Source organism: Macaca nemestrina, chromosome 17 (assembly GCF_043159975.1).
Source record: "Macaca nemestrina isolate mMacNem1 chromosome 17, mMacNem.hap1, whole genome shotgun sequence".
NCBI classification, from domain to species: Eukaryota; Metazoa; Chordata; class Mammalia; order Primates; family Cercopithecidae; genus Macaca; species Macaca nemestrina.
In genome coordinates, this window is record NC_092141.1 from 87790784 (window position 1) to 87805345 (window position 14562).

Consider the following 14562-nt stretch of genomic DNA (forward strand, 5'->3'; position numbering starts at 1 on the left):
ATCAAGTATGCAGGAAACATTCACAAACGCTGGTCACCTGTCATCACAGAGAAAACAACAGGAAGTTCCATGAAGTAGAAATATCATCAACACACTCTGATCATAACGCGAGTAGCATCAAAAGTCATTTACGGAAGCAAAAGATGAAAAGGCCCCTCCACCTGCAAATTCAATGGAATAATTTGCTTTATGAGAAGCTCACCGTTGGTGTCATGCTTATTTTTTCTCACTCCACATTTCACTGCAGACCAGTGAAAGCTCTCTCATGGTGAGCCTTCATCTCTCCCCCGGCAATGCCGGCCACCTGACACCTGGCCTCCCTCTTCTTTCCACCAATCCTGGTACCAACGAATGGCTCACCACCACCCACCCCAATGCCCAGACCACAGACCTGCATTCCTCCCATCCCACAGCCCCAAATCCAAACCGTCATTCATTCTACCTCCCATCCCACTCCTCACGAATTTCTTCCAGCTGCAGACTCTGGTTAATTGAACCGACAGAAGCCCAGGAGTCAGTTTCCGTCCTAAGAGTGCTCCAGGTGGCTGCACCCTGTGCCCAGAGCCAGGGCCCCTGCTACAGGCTCACTGCACTGCCCCTGCAGGTGCTGGGGACACCGCAGCCCTCCTCCTGGGGATACCCACTTGCCTTTGCAGGCCCTCAGGGGTCACTTCTCCCAGGAAGCCGCCTCTGGGTGAGGTAATCTCCTCTATCACAGCACTTCCCACACATCACTGCAAATGCTGCTGGGGTCCCCTGTCTTCCCCAATTATACCATGGGCTTCACAGACTCCAGGGCCATGGCTTCTACCTCTCAGTTCCCAGTGCTAGATATGGGGCCCAGCACACAGGGAACAGCAGTTCAATCACCCAGTTCACTGAAGGGCAGACCCAGGATCATCTAGGGAGCAGGGAGGCTTGAGTCCCTTCAGGGGAAAGGGAAGAACACATGACCAAACCCTCAGAAGAGACAAAAAGCATCCTAGGAATGCAGTGAAAGTTGCCTTCATATAAATGATTTAAGTAAGTTTTCTTAAGCCAGGAATGGTGGCTCATGCCTTTAACCCCAGCATTAAGAGGCCAGGGAGGGCGGATCGCTTGAGGCCAGGAGTTGGAGACCAGCCTGGCCAACAAGGCAAAACCCCGTCTCTACTAATAATACAAAAATTAGCCAGGCACAGTGGTGTGGGCCTGTAATTCCAGCTACTGCACTCCAGCCTGGGTGACAGAGCAAGAGTCCCGTCTCAAAAAATGTTTCATTCTCTAAGTCTTATTTACGTAAGAATATCATCCACTGAGGCCAGTGGTTTTGCCGTTTCACTCACTCATTGCTACAACTCAACTTCTCTAAAGAACATTCTAGGTATACTTCCTAAACTATTTACAGTATTTCTAAGATCCTAAGCTGAGGCAATAAAAGGAAGTCCTGAGCATTTCCTGCCTGTTTTCCTTGGTCTGAACCTATGAACTCAGGAATACCACAAAGACAATTTGTGATGGCGACCATTACATATAAGGGCATATGCGGTACCAAACAATTGCCTGGCACCACACCAGTGTGAGTAAGAAACGGCAGCCAGGCAGTCAGATCCTAAGTTATAAACTGCCTCATGTTAAAGCTCCGTTTGTACATATACATGTATGTATAAATTATACTGCAGAGAACTAATACCTACCACCCCATCCTCTTTTTAAAAACAACATGATTTTTAAGAGACTGGAAAAGTCCACGGTAATAAAGGAACACCCCTAAGAAGGTCTGCTAACGTATTTCCCCTTAACTGAGCTGCTGAGACACAGCTACTGCCACCACCACAGCCACCCAATCCTACCAAGCCGCCCGGGATCAGCAGGACGTATCCGGAGACAGCCCTTTCCCAGGAAGCAAGGGCAATCCCCTATTTGGGCTCCAGCAGGCTGAGTACCCAGGGGCAAATTCTGCCACATCTACCCAAGGGCAGCCTGGGTAGAAAGGAGCCAGGCTGGCTGTTGCCATAGGAATGTTCTGCTGCCACCACGTAGAAAAGGTGTCCAAAGCCCGGGGAAGGCGAGTGGGGAAGCACGCACTTGGCGCAGCCATTCAGGCAGGCCTTCTGCATGGCATCGATGGTGTACCGCAGGAACTCATGCGCGTCCTCCTGGTTCCCAAAGCGGAAGTGCCGGGCGATCTCTAAAAGAGGAAGAAACAGGGAGGGAAGAGCTCATGTCTTCTCGTCAAACAGCCTGGGGCTGCTTTCCCGAGAATCCATTCCTGGCTGTTACAAGGGGAAAATACTGCAACTTTTCAAAAGAACAAGTGAGGAAAACAAGAGCTCTACATGGATTTTCTATATCCCAATCACAATTCATCATGGCAACTACTTTCTCAGTAAGATCGGAGGCTTGAACCTTCACTACTTCACAGACAAGGAAGAACACCAAGCCCATAAATATGTAAAATGCCGGCTGGGTGAGCTGGCTCCCGCCTGTCACTCTAACACTTCAGGAGGCTGGGGTGGGAGGATCACTTGAGCCCAGGAGTTCCAGAGCAGCCTGGGCAACATAGGGAGACTTCATCTCTACAAAAATAAAAAATAAAAAAATTAGCCAGGCATGATGGCATGTGCCTGTCGTCCCAGCTACTTGGGGGGCTGAGGCAGGAGGATGGGTTGAGCCTGGGAGGTTAAAGCTGCAGTAAGCTATGGTTTCACCACTGCACTCTCAAGCTTGGGCAACAAAGCAAGACTCTTATCTCAGAAAGAAAAAGAATAAAAAATGTAAAATCTGGCTGGGTGCAATGGCTTATGCCTGTAATCCCAACACTTTGGAAGGCCAACGCAGGAGGATCGCTTGGAGCCGGGAGTTGGAGACCAGCCTGCACAACATGGCCAGACCCTGTCTCTACAAACAATAAAAAAACAGCCAAGTATTGTGCACCTACAATCCCAGCTACTCAGAAGGCCAAGGCCGACTGCTTGAGCCCAAGAGTTTGAGGCTGCAGTGAGCTGTGATTGCACCACTGTCCTCCAACCTGTGTAAGAGCAAAACCCTAGGCCGGGCACGGTGGCTCACACCTGTAATCCCAGCACTTTGAGTGGCCAAGGTAGGCGAACTGCCTGAGCTCAGGAGTTCGAGATCAGCTTGGGCAACATGGTGAAACCCCGTCTCTACCAAAAATACAAAATTTAGCTGGGCGTGGTGGCGTGCGCCTGTAGTCCCAGCTACTCAGGAGGCTGAGGCAGGAGAACTGCCTGAACCCTGGAGGCAGAGGTTGCAGTGAGCTGAGATCACGCCACTGCACTCAAGCTGGGCAACAGAGGGAGACTCCATCTCAAAAAAAAAAAAAAAAAAAAGCAAAACCCTGTCTCAAACAAAAGAATGTAAAATCCACTGAGTATCTCTCTAAAAGCCAATATAAAACACAGGTGAGTAAGTATTTCATAGTGCTACAATTTACACAGGTTTCAAAAACCGGTAATAGGCCTCTTCTTTCTGCCAAGTGAATGTGAATGAGACTTTTTTATAGCCTAGGCAACTGATTCCTGATATTCAGAAAGAAATTGGTCCATTCCTCATCCATTCTTCCTCCCACTTCTCCCTCAGGGTCACTTGCCTGCCCCAAAGACACAGCAGCCCCACCACCTGGCCAGAGGAAAAGCTACCTGTCCTGACCTGCCCCCACTGACAGGCTTCCCCACTGACCCCAGCCCAAGTCTCTAAACTGCTATTCTTTGAGTCTGTGCCACCACATGCAGGGCTGTTAGCACAGAGGGATTCCCAAGACTTCATCCATGACTCACTCTTCTCTTCCTTCTACCAACTCCCCAGCACCTCCTACAGGGCGAGCACTTAGCAGGCCTTCAGTAACAGAGGGAGAATGGCACAGTGGCTTGCGTCTGTAATCCCAACACTTTGGGAGGCCAAAGTGGAAGGACAGCTTAAGGTCAGGAATTTAAGACGAGCCTGGGCAACATAGTGAGAACCCCGTCTCTACAAAAAATTAAAAAATAAACCACAAAAATTTTAACATGGATTGATGCTTACTTTTCAGGTCTCGGATGAAGGAGACAGGCTTGATGGCATTGCCGCTGTTGGCGAAGGCCTGGACGATGTGGTTCTGCATGACGCACAGCATGCAGAAGCTTCCCTGGTGGCCTGCCAGCGCGGAACGAGGAGCAATTTTAAGACAAGAGCTTTCAAAAAACTCACGGTGAGGTCCCCAGCCCAAACATAACACAGACAGAAACACAAGCAGGTAAGAGCAAACCAGGCTGTGAGAGAACAGATGAGCCAGAGATCCCAGACCTCTGCTGCCTGGGTGACCACCAGGGAAATGTTCTTCTCTGGATGGCGTTTGGAAGCTATGATCCATCCAAAGCCAAAACTCTAACAACCTCACAACATCACCCCATGTTAACATTGACCTGTGCATGATTCTTTTCACATTTCATTAGTATTATTTACTTATAAAAAGACTAAGGCAGGTTTTCAAAATGAAGCTTAAAAGATGTCTTCTCGAATTTCTAAGTTGCATCACATGGTCAATAGGCTAAAATATTTTAGGGCTGACAGCCCCTTAGTTCCTCAGACATGGGACCATCTGTTCCACTGCTTCTAGTAAACACCACGCTAGGATGTATCTGGGGTTGAAAATGTTTTCTGGGAAGATCCAGATAGCAAATCCTTTCTGATCTGAGGACTATACAGTCCAGTCACAACTATGCCCCTGCATTATAGGGAAAGCAGCCATAGACAATATGTGAACAATGGGGTACGAACGTGTTCAATAAAACTTTATTTACACACACAGACAGTAGGCCAGGTGAGTCTGCCCACCCCTGCTCTACATAAAACGCTTCACTAGGCATTAGGCTAGACAGTGGTGCTTTTTTTTTTTTTTTTTTTTTTGAGACAGAGTCTCATTGTCACCCAGGCTGGAGTGCAGTGGCATAATCTCGGCTCACTGCAACCTCTGCCTGCCGGGTTTAAGCATTTCTCCTGCCTCAGCCTCCCGAGTAGCTGGGACTAAAAGTGCGTGCCACCATGCCAGGCTAATTTTTTGTATTTTAATAGAGACGGAGTTTCACCATGCTGGCCCAGCTGGTCTCAAACTCCTGACCTCATGATCTGCCCGCCTGTAATACCAGCACTTTGGGAGGCCAAGGCGGGCGGATCACGAGGTCAGGAGTATGAGACTAGCCTGGCCAATATGGTGAAACCCTGTCTCTATTAAAAATACAAAATTAGGGCCGGGCGCGGTGGCTCAAGCCTGTAATCCCAGCACTTTGGGAGGCCGAGGCGGGTGGATCACGAGGTCAGGAGATCGAGACTATCCTGGCTAACATGGTGAAACCCCGTCTCTACTAAAAATACAAAAAAAAAACTAGCCGGGCGTGGTGGCGGGCGCCTGTAGTCTCAGCTACTTGGGAGGCTGAGGCGGGAGAATGGCGTGAACCCGGGAGGCGGAGCTTGCAGTGAGCCGAGATCACACCACTGCACTCCAGCCTGGGAGACACAGTGAGACTCCGTCTCAAAAAAAAAAAAAAAAAAAAAAAAAAAAAACAAACAAACAAACAAAAAAAATTAGCCAGGCATGGTGGCACGCACCTGCAGTCCCAGCTACTCAGGAAGCTGAGGCGGGGGACTCGCTTGAACCCAGGAGGTGGAGGTTGCAGTGAGCCGAGATCGCACCACTGCACTCCAGCCTGGGTGACAGAGTGAGATTCCGTCTCCAAAAAAACCCCACAATGCGCTGCTTCATCTCAACAATGAACACTATGTCTTGATAATGAACCTTTGCTGTTATGAAGCCATTGCAATTAGCAAGACATTTACAAGCACTTCCCACTGCATGGCCATTTTGCGTTCTTTTTATTTGTTTTTTCTGAGATGGAATCTTGTTCTGTCGCCCAGGCTAATGTGCAGTGGCGTGATCTCAGCTCACTGCAACCTCTGCCTCTTGGGTTCAAGCGATTCTCCTGCCTCAGCATCTCAAGTAGCTGGGATTACAGGTGCGTGCCAACACGCCCAGCTAATTTTTTTGTTTGAGACAGAGTTTTGCTCTTGTTGTCCAGGCTGGAGTGCAATGGTGAGATCTTGGCTCACTGCAACCTCCGCCTCCCAGGTACAAGCGATTCTCCTGTCTCAGTCTCCCAAGTAGCTCGGACTACAGGCGTACACCACCACACCCAGCTAATTTTTTGTATTTAGTAGAGAAGGGGTTTCACCATGTTAGCCAGGCTGATCATGAACTCCTGACCTCATGATCCGCCTGCCTCGGCCTCCCCAAGTGCTGGGATTACAGGTGTGAGCCACCGCGCCCGGCCAGCAGCAGTCACTTACTTCTACGGCACTCCCTGTTTGCCGGCTGCTACTCCAGGCACTTGACTCACTCAGAATTCATCTGAGCCTCACAACACTCTGTAAGGAAGATAGTCTCGCTCTTCCACAGACCAGGGGCATTCTCAAAAACTCAGTTACTAAAGGGCAAAGCTGGAAAGCAAACCCTAAAGGCCAGGCTCCTGAGCTGTGCTTTCAACTGCTCTGCTCCCTCCAGAATTCCACTTGGAGGTTTTCTGTGACGAAAACATCCTGCATTCCTAGGAAAAACATAAGTTGCTCACAGTGTTTTAGAAACCGTGTCATTTGGGGCCGGGCGCGGTGGCTCACACCTGTAATCCCAGCACTTGGGGAGGCCGAGGCAGGGGGATCACAAGGTTAGGAGATCGAGACCATCCTGGCTAACACGGTGAAACCCCTGGGCGTGGTGACGTGCACCTGTAGTCCTAGTTACTCGGGAGGCTGAGGCAGGAGAACGGCGTGAACCCAGGAGGCGGAGCTGGCAGTAAGCCAAGATTGCACCGCTGCACTCCAGCCTGGGCAACAGAGCAAGACTCCATCTCAAACAAACAAACAAAAAAGAAACTGTGTTATTGGGTAGTATTTTCCTACAATTCTTCCTACAATTCTTATATCTATGTTTGTGAAGAAGTCATGGTTATCCATTTTCTTTCTCGTATTTTCCTTATTATTGTCACCTGAGTTACAGGAACTTTACAGAATGAGCTGGGAAGGATTCTCTCCTTCTCTATTCTTTGGAAGAAAGTGTAAAGGACTGGAATTGTTTCTTAAAAGTTACACAGAAATTGGCTGGGCACAGTGGCTCACATCTGTAATCCCAGCACTTCAGGAGGCTGAGGCGGTTGGATCACCTGAGGTCAGGAGTTCGAGACCAGCCTGACCAATATGGGGAAACCTCGTCTCTACTAAAAATACAAAAATTAGCCAGGCGTGGCAGCGTGTGTCTATAGTTCCAGCTACTCGGAAGGCTGAGACAGGAGAACTGCTTGCACCCAGGAGGCTGCGGTTGCAGTGAGCCGCGATCACACCATTGTACTCCAGCCTGGGCAACAGAGTCCATCACACACACAAAAAAAAGTTACAAGAAATAACATTGTCCCTGCTTGGGGTTTCTCATGGGAAGATTTTTAACCACTGCTTTAATTTCTTTAATAGTTAAAAGACTCTTCACTTTCTATTTCCTTCAGTTTTTGGTAAGTTATATCTTATTTCACCTCTATTTTAATCAAATAGAGCACACCACCACATCCAGCTAATTGTTTTGTTTTTTCGTGTGCGTGAGATAAGAGTCTTGCTCTGTCGCCCAGGCTAGAGTGCAGTGGCGTGATCTTGGTCGGCTCACTGCAACCTCTGCCTCCCAGGTTCAAGCAATTCTCCTGCTTCGGCCTCCCGAGGAGTTGGGATTATAGGTGCACCCCAGCACGCCTAATTTTTATATTTTTAGTAGAAACTGGGTTTCACCATGTTGGCCAGGCTGGTCTCGAACTCCTGACCTCAAGTGATCTGCCCGCCTCTGCCTCCCACAGGTGTGAGCCACCACACCCAGGCTTGATTTGTTTTTGTAGAGATGGGATCTTGCTGTGTTGTCCAGGCTGCATGTTTTATAATATATATAAGATATACTGATACAACAACAGATCCATACAACAACAGATCCATAAAACAAATGGGCCAGGCATGGTGGCTCACACTTATAATCCCAGCACTTTGGGAGGCTGAGATGGGAGGATCACGTGAGCCCAGGAGTTCAAGACTACAGAGTTGTGATGGACCCACTGCATTCCAGCCTGGGTGACAGAGCAAGACACTGTCTCTAAAAAATAATAATTGAATATATATATTTTGGAAGTATCTTTTGAAAATCTTTCTGTCTGGGTAATTATTTACAGAAAAGCTTGGCGAACACAGCCTCACCTGAGTGATTCACCTTCATGACCCATTCTGCAGCAGACATGATTCAAATTCAGGTTTCATCAGTTACTACACGTTATGAACTGCCCTCCTCAATTTGATCCAGACTGAGAGCAGCAGTGCCACAAGTGCACAGGCTTAGCTCATCCAGACCCGCAGCCACCCCGCTGCTGCAAACCCACACTCACAGCTGCGAGCATGCTCCTTGGACAGCAGGTAGTTGGCCAGAGGTGGTGTGTAGGTCAAGCACTGGATGGTGGCATTGAGAAAGCAGGTGTTGCCAAGGTTGTGGAGTCCTGCGCCCACGCGGAAGACCCTCTCCCACCTCAGAGAGAGTCGCTCCATGGGGAAAAGCACTTTCTGCGGGGCTGGGACTCCATCACCACAGCTCTCGTACGTGTGCTCACTGCCTGAGGAAGAAAGGGACAAGGGAAGAAAAGAGGAAGACATAAGTCCACATACAGGTCGACCACAAAAAGAAACTCATGAGGCATACACTTAGCATGTAGTGACTCGGTACATGGCACCAGAGAAGAACTGGTATTCTGGTTTACAGGACATTCCTGGAAAGCTCAGGAGTAAACCCAGTCATCCCACGGACCTCCCAGGCTGCTTGGCTCTAGAATCCTAGGGCCCCACTATAGATGGAGGGCATGGCTCAGAGACTGAGCAGTGGAAGGAGCCAGGTCCTGGCACTCTGCACCACACTGTGCCCACATGCAGCCCACCCCATTTCTCTTTCTTAGTTCCAAGCCTGACTTTTGACTGTATTATACTTGCAATGGGGGGAACAGCAACTTCCAAGGACCCTCCAAGTACACAGATTTCCTTGCTACCAACCCTGTATCATTACTTCTGTAACTGAAATCCACTGACCCCACACAAAAATTCATAACTGTTTCACCACATTCTGTTGTTTTTCCTACTAACTAGTCAACATTTAAGTCCATCCACTTCATCACCCCGGAGCGAGGGCCTCTCTGCCAGCACAATGCACATCTGTACCCTGTCTCCTGGCCGGTGGGTCATCTCCACTCTTGCGGCGACTAGCTCCCTCTGTTTTGGGGTTGAGCAACACGTATTTGCTCTTTAAGGACTCCAGCTGGTAGGAGAAGCTCTTGCTGGCTGGCTCGAACTCGATCTTCTGTAAAAGGACCTTCTTGGCAGAGGAGGCAAGAAGCTTCCCCAGCTCTCCATCATCAGCCGAGTCCTTGCGGCCGGGTTTCAGGGCCTCCTTCAACTTATCCACTATTGGCATGGTGCATCACTGTGGGGACAAGAAGAAACACAGAGCCATGGATGATGAAATCCCAGGACAAAAATGTCTCTTAAGATCTCCTATTTGGTCACTATGGATGCTAGCCGCCACAAAAGCTCCCCTGGATCATCTGCCAGCCCTACAAAGGAACTGTGAAACAGGGAGACCAAGCACGAATCACCTGGACATATTCGTTCACGTTTCCCCACAAAAAGATAAGATGCCGCTACAAATAAAGCTGAGCAGACAACAGTGGCCCTGAGGCAGCCAGACAGCCCCTGCCATGTGCATCTCTTCAACAGATACTCATCAAGTGGCTCTGGATATCACTCTTGGTGCCATTTCCTTCAAAAGGCCATCATGTGGTCCAAATGTCTGCTCCAAAACAGCGGGACACTATTCTCACATACAAACTGGTTATACACACACACACCCCCATGCAATAAACGAAGTAGCATGCAGGTCAGATAAACATGCATGTCTGTACAGACCTGCACTCTCCAATATGAAGGCCACAGGCCACACGTGGCTACTGAGCATGTGAAATGAGGCTAGTCCAGGTTGAAAGGTGCTATAAGTGTAAAATGCACACCAGATTTTGAAGAGAAATACACACCAGTATAAGACGAAAATGTAAACCATCCCAGTAATTTTTAGATCAGTTACAAGTTGAAATGGTAATATTTTATATATATTGGGTTAAATAAATTATGAAAATGAATTTCACCTGCTTCTTGTTAACGTGGCTACTATAAAATTTTAAATTATATTTGTGGCTTGTATTATATTTCTATTAGACAGTGCTTATACAAATTATCTTTTTAAAAGTGAGGAAGGAGAAGAAGAGCAAGTAGCAGGCCTAGAGAACAGTATCCATTGGACACCTAAACTTAAGCAAATGTCTTCCCAGGACACTTATCTAAAGAGAAGAAGAAAAGCAAAGTGGGAGAGTGGGTAGATTACAGGCTTTGGAATGTGCTGGCCCTCAGAGGTTCTATCACCCTTAGCTATGAAACCCAGGGACAACTAACTACTGTGACTGCTCCAAACCTCCTATTCTACTGTAATATAGCAACAAAAACAACAGGTTTGGGAAGTGCTTTAGAACTTGCTACATACTACAGTCCCTAACAGAGGATCCACACTATTGGTGCAGCTGCATAGAAACTGGAACCAAGAAGAGACCCCTGCACCTCTCCAATCGCTACCTTTGTATCCACCACTTGCCTTCCCCTACCCACCACCTCTCAACTTAACCTTCTCAAACACAGCACAGACTATCTGAGTCACCATTTCAAAAATATGTCCCTTAAATTGCTCACTCGCATCAGAAATATGACGACTTCCTCTGGTATTCAGCACCCAGCCTGCCCTTAGAGAATCAACAAGTCAAGTGTGCCCCAGAATTCTGCTCTAGTCAAAGTAAGGACCTCCTCCAGCACCTCTTATTAAGCCATTCAAATTTATCACGATGGATCATCTAATTCTATACATGGATCAAGTATCTTTTTCTATAAAAACTTCTGTAAAGGAAAGCCAGGTACAGTGGCCTGGACCTATGGTCCCAGATGCTTGGGAGACTGAGGTGGGAGGATAACTTGAGGGCAGGAGCTTGAGGCTGCAGTGAGCTGTGATTATGCCTGTGAATAGCCAGTGCAGTCCAGCCTGGGCAATATAGTGAGACTCCATCTTTAAAACAAAAAAAGAAATTGTGGCTCACGCCTGTAATCCCAGCACTTGGGAGGCCGAGGAAGGTGGATCAGGAGGTAGGAGTTCAAAACCAGCCTGGCCAAGATGTTTCCTGTCTCTACCAAAAATACAAAAAAATTAGCTGGGCGTGGTGGCAGGCGCCTGTAATCCCAGCTACTCAGGAGGTTGAGGCAGAGAATTGCTTGAACACGGGAGGCAAAGGTTGGAGTGAGCGGAGATCGTACCACCGTGCTCCAGCCTGGGCAACAGAGCGAGACTCGGTCTCAAAAAAAAAACCTGTAAGAATTGTGTGGGGGAAAAAAAAAACGCTTCTGTAAAGAAATTTTAGAAGCTTTTTTTTTTTTGAGATGGAGTCTCACTCTGTTACCCAGGCTGGAGTGCAGTGGCGTGATCTCGGCTCACTGCAAGCTCTGCCTCCTGGGTTCACGCCATTCTCCTGCCTCAGCCTCCCAAATAGCTAGGACTACAGGCGCCCGCCACCACGCCCGGCTGATTTTTTGTATTTTTAGTAGAGACGGGTTTCACCATGTTAGCCAGGATGGTCTCGATATCCTGACCTCGTGATCCGCCCGCCTCGGCCTCCCAAAGTGCTGGGATTACAGGCGTGAGCCACTGTGCCCGGCCAGCTTTTTTTTTTTTTTTTTTTTTTTTTTTTTTTTTTTTTAAACCAGCATTATAACTTGTCTGATCTGAGAAAATAAAAGAGCCCTTTCTCATGAGAATTATCAAAGACTTCTCACCAATTGAACAATTACTGCTAGGTCACATGCAGACAGTTCAGTGGAATCAAAAAATACACAGAAACCTGGCAGACTCACCTGGCATGTGCAGACTTGGGCCTGCTGTCCTTCTGCAGCATGGAACCAGGATCTTAACGGAGGGCTGAGTTTGGTTGGGCAGCTGCTACACGGAGCTCCTGAATGTAAGCGCTCCTGGGCTGTAGCCTGTTACATCACCAAAGCCACAGAGCGGGCGTCAGAGCCTGTGGGAGGGACAGGGAGACCATCAGTGGAGGCGACTCTCTTCCTGCACAGTCTCTTCAGCTACTTCCCAGGGATGCGGCGCGCACCGGCAACCCTCTACCTTGAAAAAGCCATCCTAGGCTCAAGGAGCATCCACGCGTGCACTCAGGATGAGGCGGGAGGACTGTGCTACCTCATCACCAATTGCTGTAATGCACACGACATGAACACCTTAACCTTGACACCTGATAAGCCCAGAGAACAACACCCTCCCCAACACCCACCAGTCAACTCCAGTCTCATCTCAATTCCAAAAGGTAAGAGGTAATAAATCCCCAAGTTCTGGATTTAATGAACCAGTAAAACTTCAATAACAACAACAAACCTGAGGGAGTAATAGGAGTTACCAAAATTTTGCTTTGCTAAGTGCGGATTTTCTCTTTCATTACCATCTACGATTACTATGATTACATAAAATTAAGGTCCGTAAAAACAGTTCACAGTGAAAACATTCAAACACACAAACGGAGAACAGCACAGGGAGCATATGAGCCCCCCTTACTCAGCCTCAGTAATTACGTCTGACCCATCCTGAGTCACCTCCCATCCCCAGGTAATTCTGCAGCAAATCTCAGACCTATGATTTCATCCACAAATAAAAGTATGCCAACTCCCAAAAAATGTGTAAGGAAATGATCTCAGAATAAAAGACATCTATAAAGTGAAGACATCCAGTCGTATCAAAAACTCCCACAATATCGCTGCTTTGTATCAGGACTCACATCTACCCTGGAAGGTGAGAGCTTTGTCATGCACCACAACCAACGCTTGAGAACCACTTACGGGAGGGAACAAACCAAACTTGGGAGATGTAACCCAATTTCACTCGAGATAAGTTAACTTTAAACTTAACCCACTCCTTAATGTAGATGTAGAGATTCTGAACACAATTTTTCAAGTGTGACAGGTCAATCTCCATTTCACCAGTTCCACCTAAAACATCAAGCAATAACCTAAACAAGCTCGCTCGCTCTCTGAGATGTAGGAGCCTGAGACAAGTGTTCCCGTAATCACTAGAAAGCCCTCCGACGCACACACCATCAACACTCTACCCAACTCAGGAAGGATGCTCTCTCTGGTCCAGGGACAGCACAGGCCTCATCCACATTTCCACCTGCGCGAACCCCAGCCAGCACCATTTAGGCTCATTCCCTCTCCCACCTCCATCTAAAGTCACTTTTCCAGGATGAACTGCAATGGACGCTCGCAGAGTCAGCCACGTGCTGGGGAGAGGAGCCCACGGAAGAGCGGCCTCCTGGGGCCCAGCGCCGCGCTCCAGGGGCCTCCCGGGCGACTCCGCAGCGCCTGCCCCGAGCCTGGCCGCGGACGCAGCGATCTGAGCACCTCTCCCCGAGCCTGGCTCCGTGACGAGAATTACGTAAACCCGGGCGCGCGGAGTCTCCCCTCGCGTGTGTCTGGGTTTGGCGGCCGCCACTCCCGCCCCAAGCCCAGGACGCCCACGCCACCCGCCAGGAGCAGCGGTATCGGAACCGCACCCCGCCCAGGCCTCCACGGCCTCCTCCGCAGCCACGAGGAAAGTGCCCGCCCCGGGGCCGCACCTGCCCCACTGAACTCTGCGGCCGCATGCGACGCCCTCGCCCTGATTCCGACCTCAGCCTCTCCGGAGTCGACCTGGATCCTGCGTAGACAGCGGGCACCGGCGGCCCCCACCCCGGCCCGGAGCCCGGGGGACGGCGGAGAGCGGCGAGGACAGCCCGGTCCCGGACCCTCGGGAAGACCCCGAGCTCGCGAGCGGGCGGAGCATCCCGGGCCCTCCTCGGGGACTGCCGGAGCCCTGCGCGGACGCGCGCCTACGTCCTCCCTGAGCGCCCCGGCTGTGCCCCGCCAGCCCTTCCCACGGCCCAGGCCTCGCGGAACCCCCAGCCCCGCTCTCGTCCCCGGGCCTGCGCGCCGCCCGCACCCGACTCCAGCCTACCCCGGCCTCTCCGCGGGCGCTCCACAAGCCTGCGCAGCCCTGGCGTCTCCTTCGGCCCGCTGCCCTACACGCGCACCATCCGGGCCTCCGGCGCCTCACACACGTGTCACGGCGACGCTTAAAGGCGCCGCACCCACCGGCCGCGCTGCGCTAACACCGAAAGAGTCGGGAGGCTTTAAGAGGCGGGGCTAGATTCGGCTCACTCCCTGTCCCCGCCCACCGCCGCTTCCGTGTCGCCTACGTCACCTCCCCATCACGGGACCCCCGCCAGCCTACGTGATGACGCAAGTGCGCAGGGCCACAGGCCCTCCCGCACCTTTGCCGCGGTCCGGTGACGTCCCTGCAGCGCATTTGAGGTGCCGCTACTTCCGGGTCGGAAGAGCGCA

At 50.1% G+C, this 14562-nt stretch overlaps 1 protein-coding gene across 6 annotated transcripts in view; it reads right to left on the minus strand.

Moving 5' to 3' along the window:
* Window positions 1-14286, minus strand: part of LOC105469248 (ubiquitin specific peptidase 36) — a 43076-nt gene extending 28790 nt beyond the window's left edge. For 2 of the 6 annotated variants that reach the window (XM_071081745.1, XM_071081743.1), the window contains exons 1-6: window positions 14177-14286; window positions 12037-12200; window positions 9256-9517; window positions 8439-8660; window positions 4024-4134; window positions 2068-2170 (exon numbers count right to left, since the gene is read on the minus strand). In XM_071081745.1, the coding sequence (XP_070937846.1) occupies window positions 2068-2170; window positions 4024-4134; window positions 8439-8660; window positions 9256-9508 (689 nt within the window). In that variant the 5' untranslated portion in view covers window positions 9509-9517; window positions 12037-12200; window positions 14177-14286. Of the gene's footprint in view, window positions 1-2067; window positions 2171-4023; window positions 4135-8438; window positions 8661-9255; window positions 9518-9999; window positions 10080-12036; window positions 12201-14176 lie in introns of those variants that run through there. The other 4 variants (XM_071081744.1, XM_071081741.1, XM_071081742.1 and 1 more) reach the window with 3 other exon arrangements.
* Between the last annotated feature and the right edge of the window lie 276 nt (window positions 14287-14562).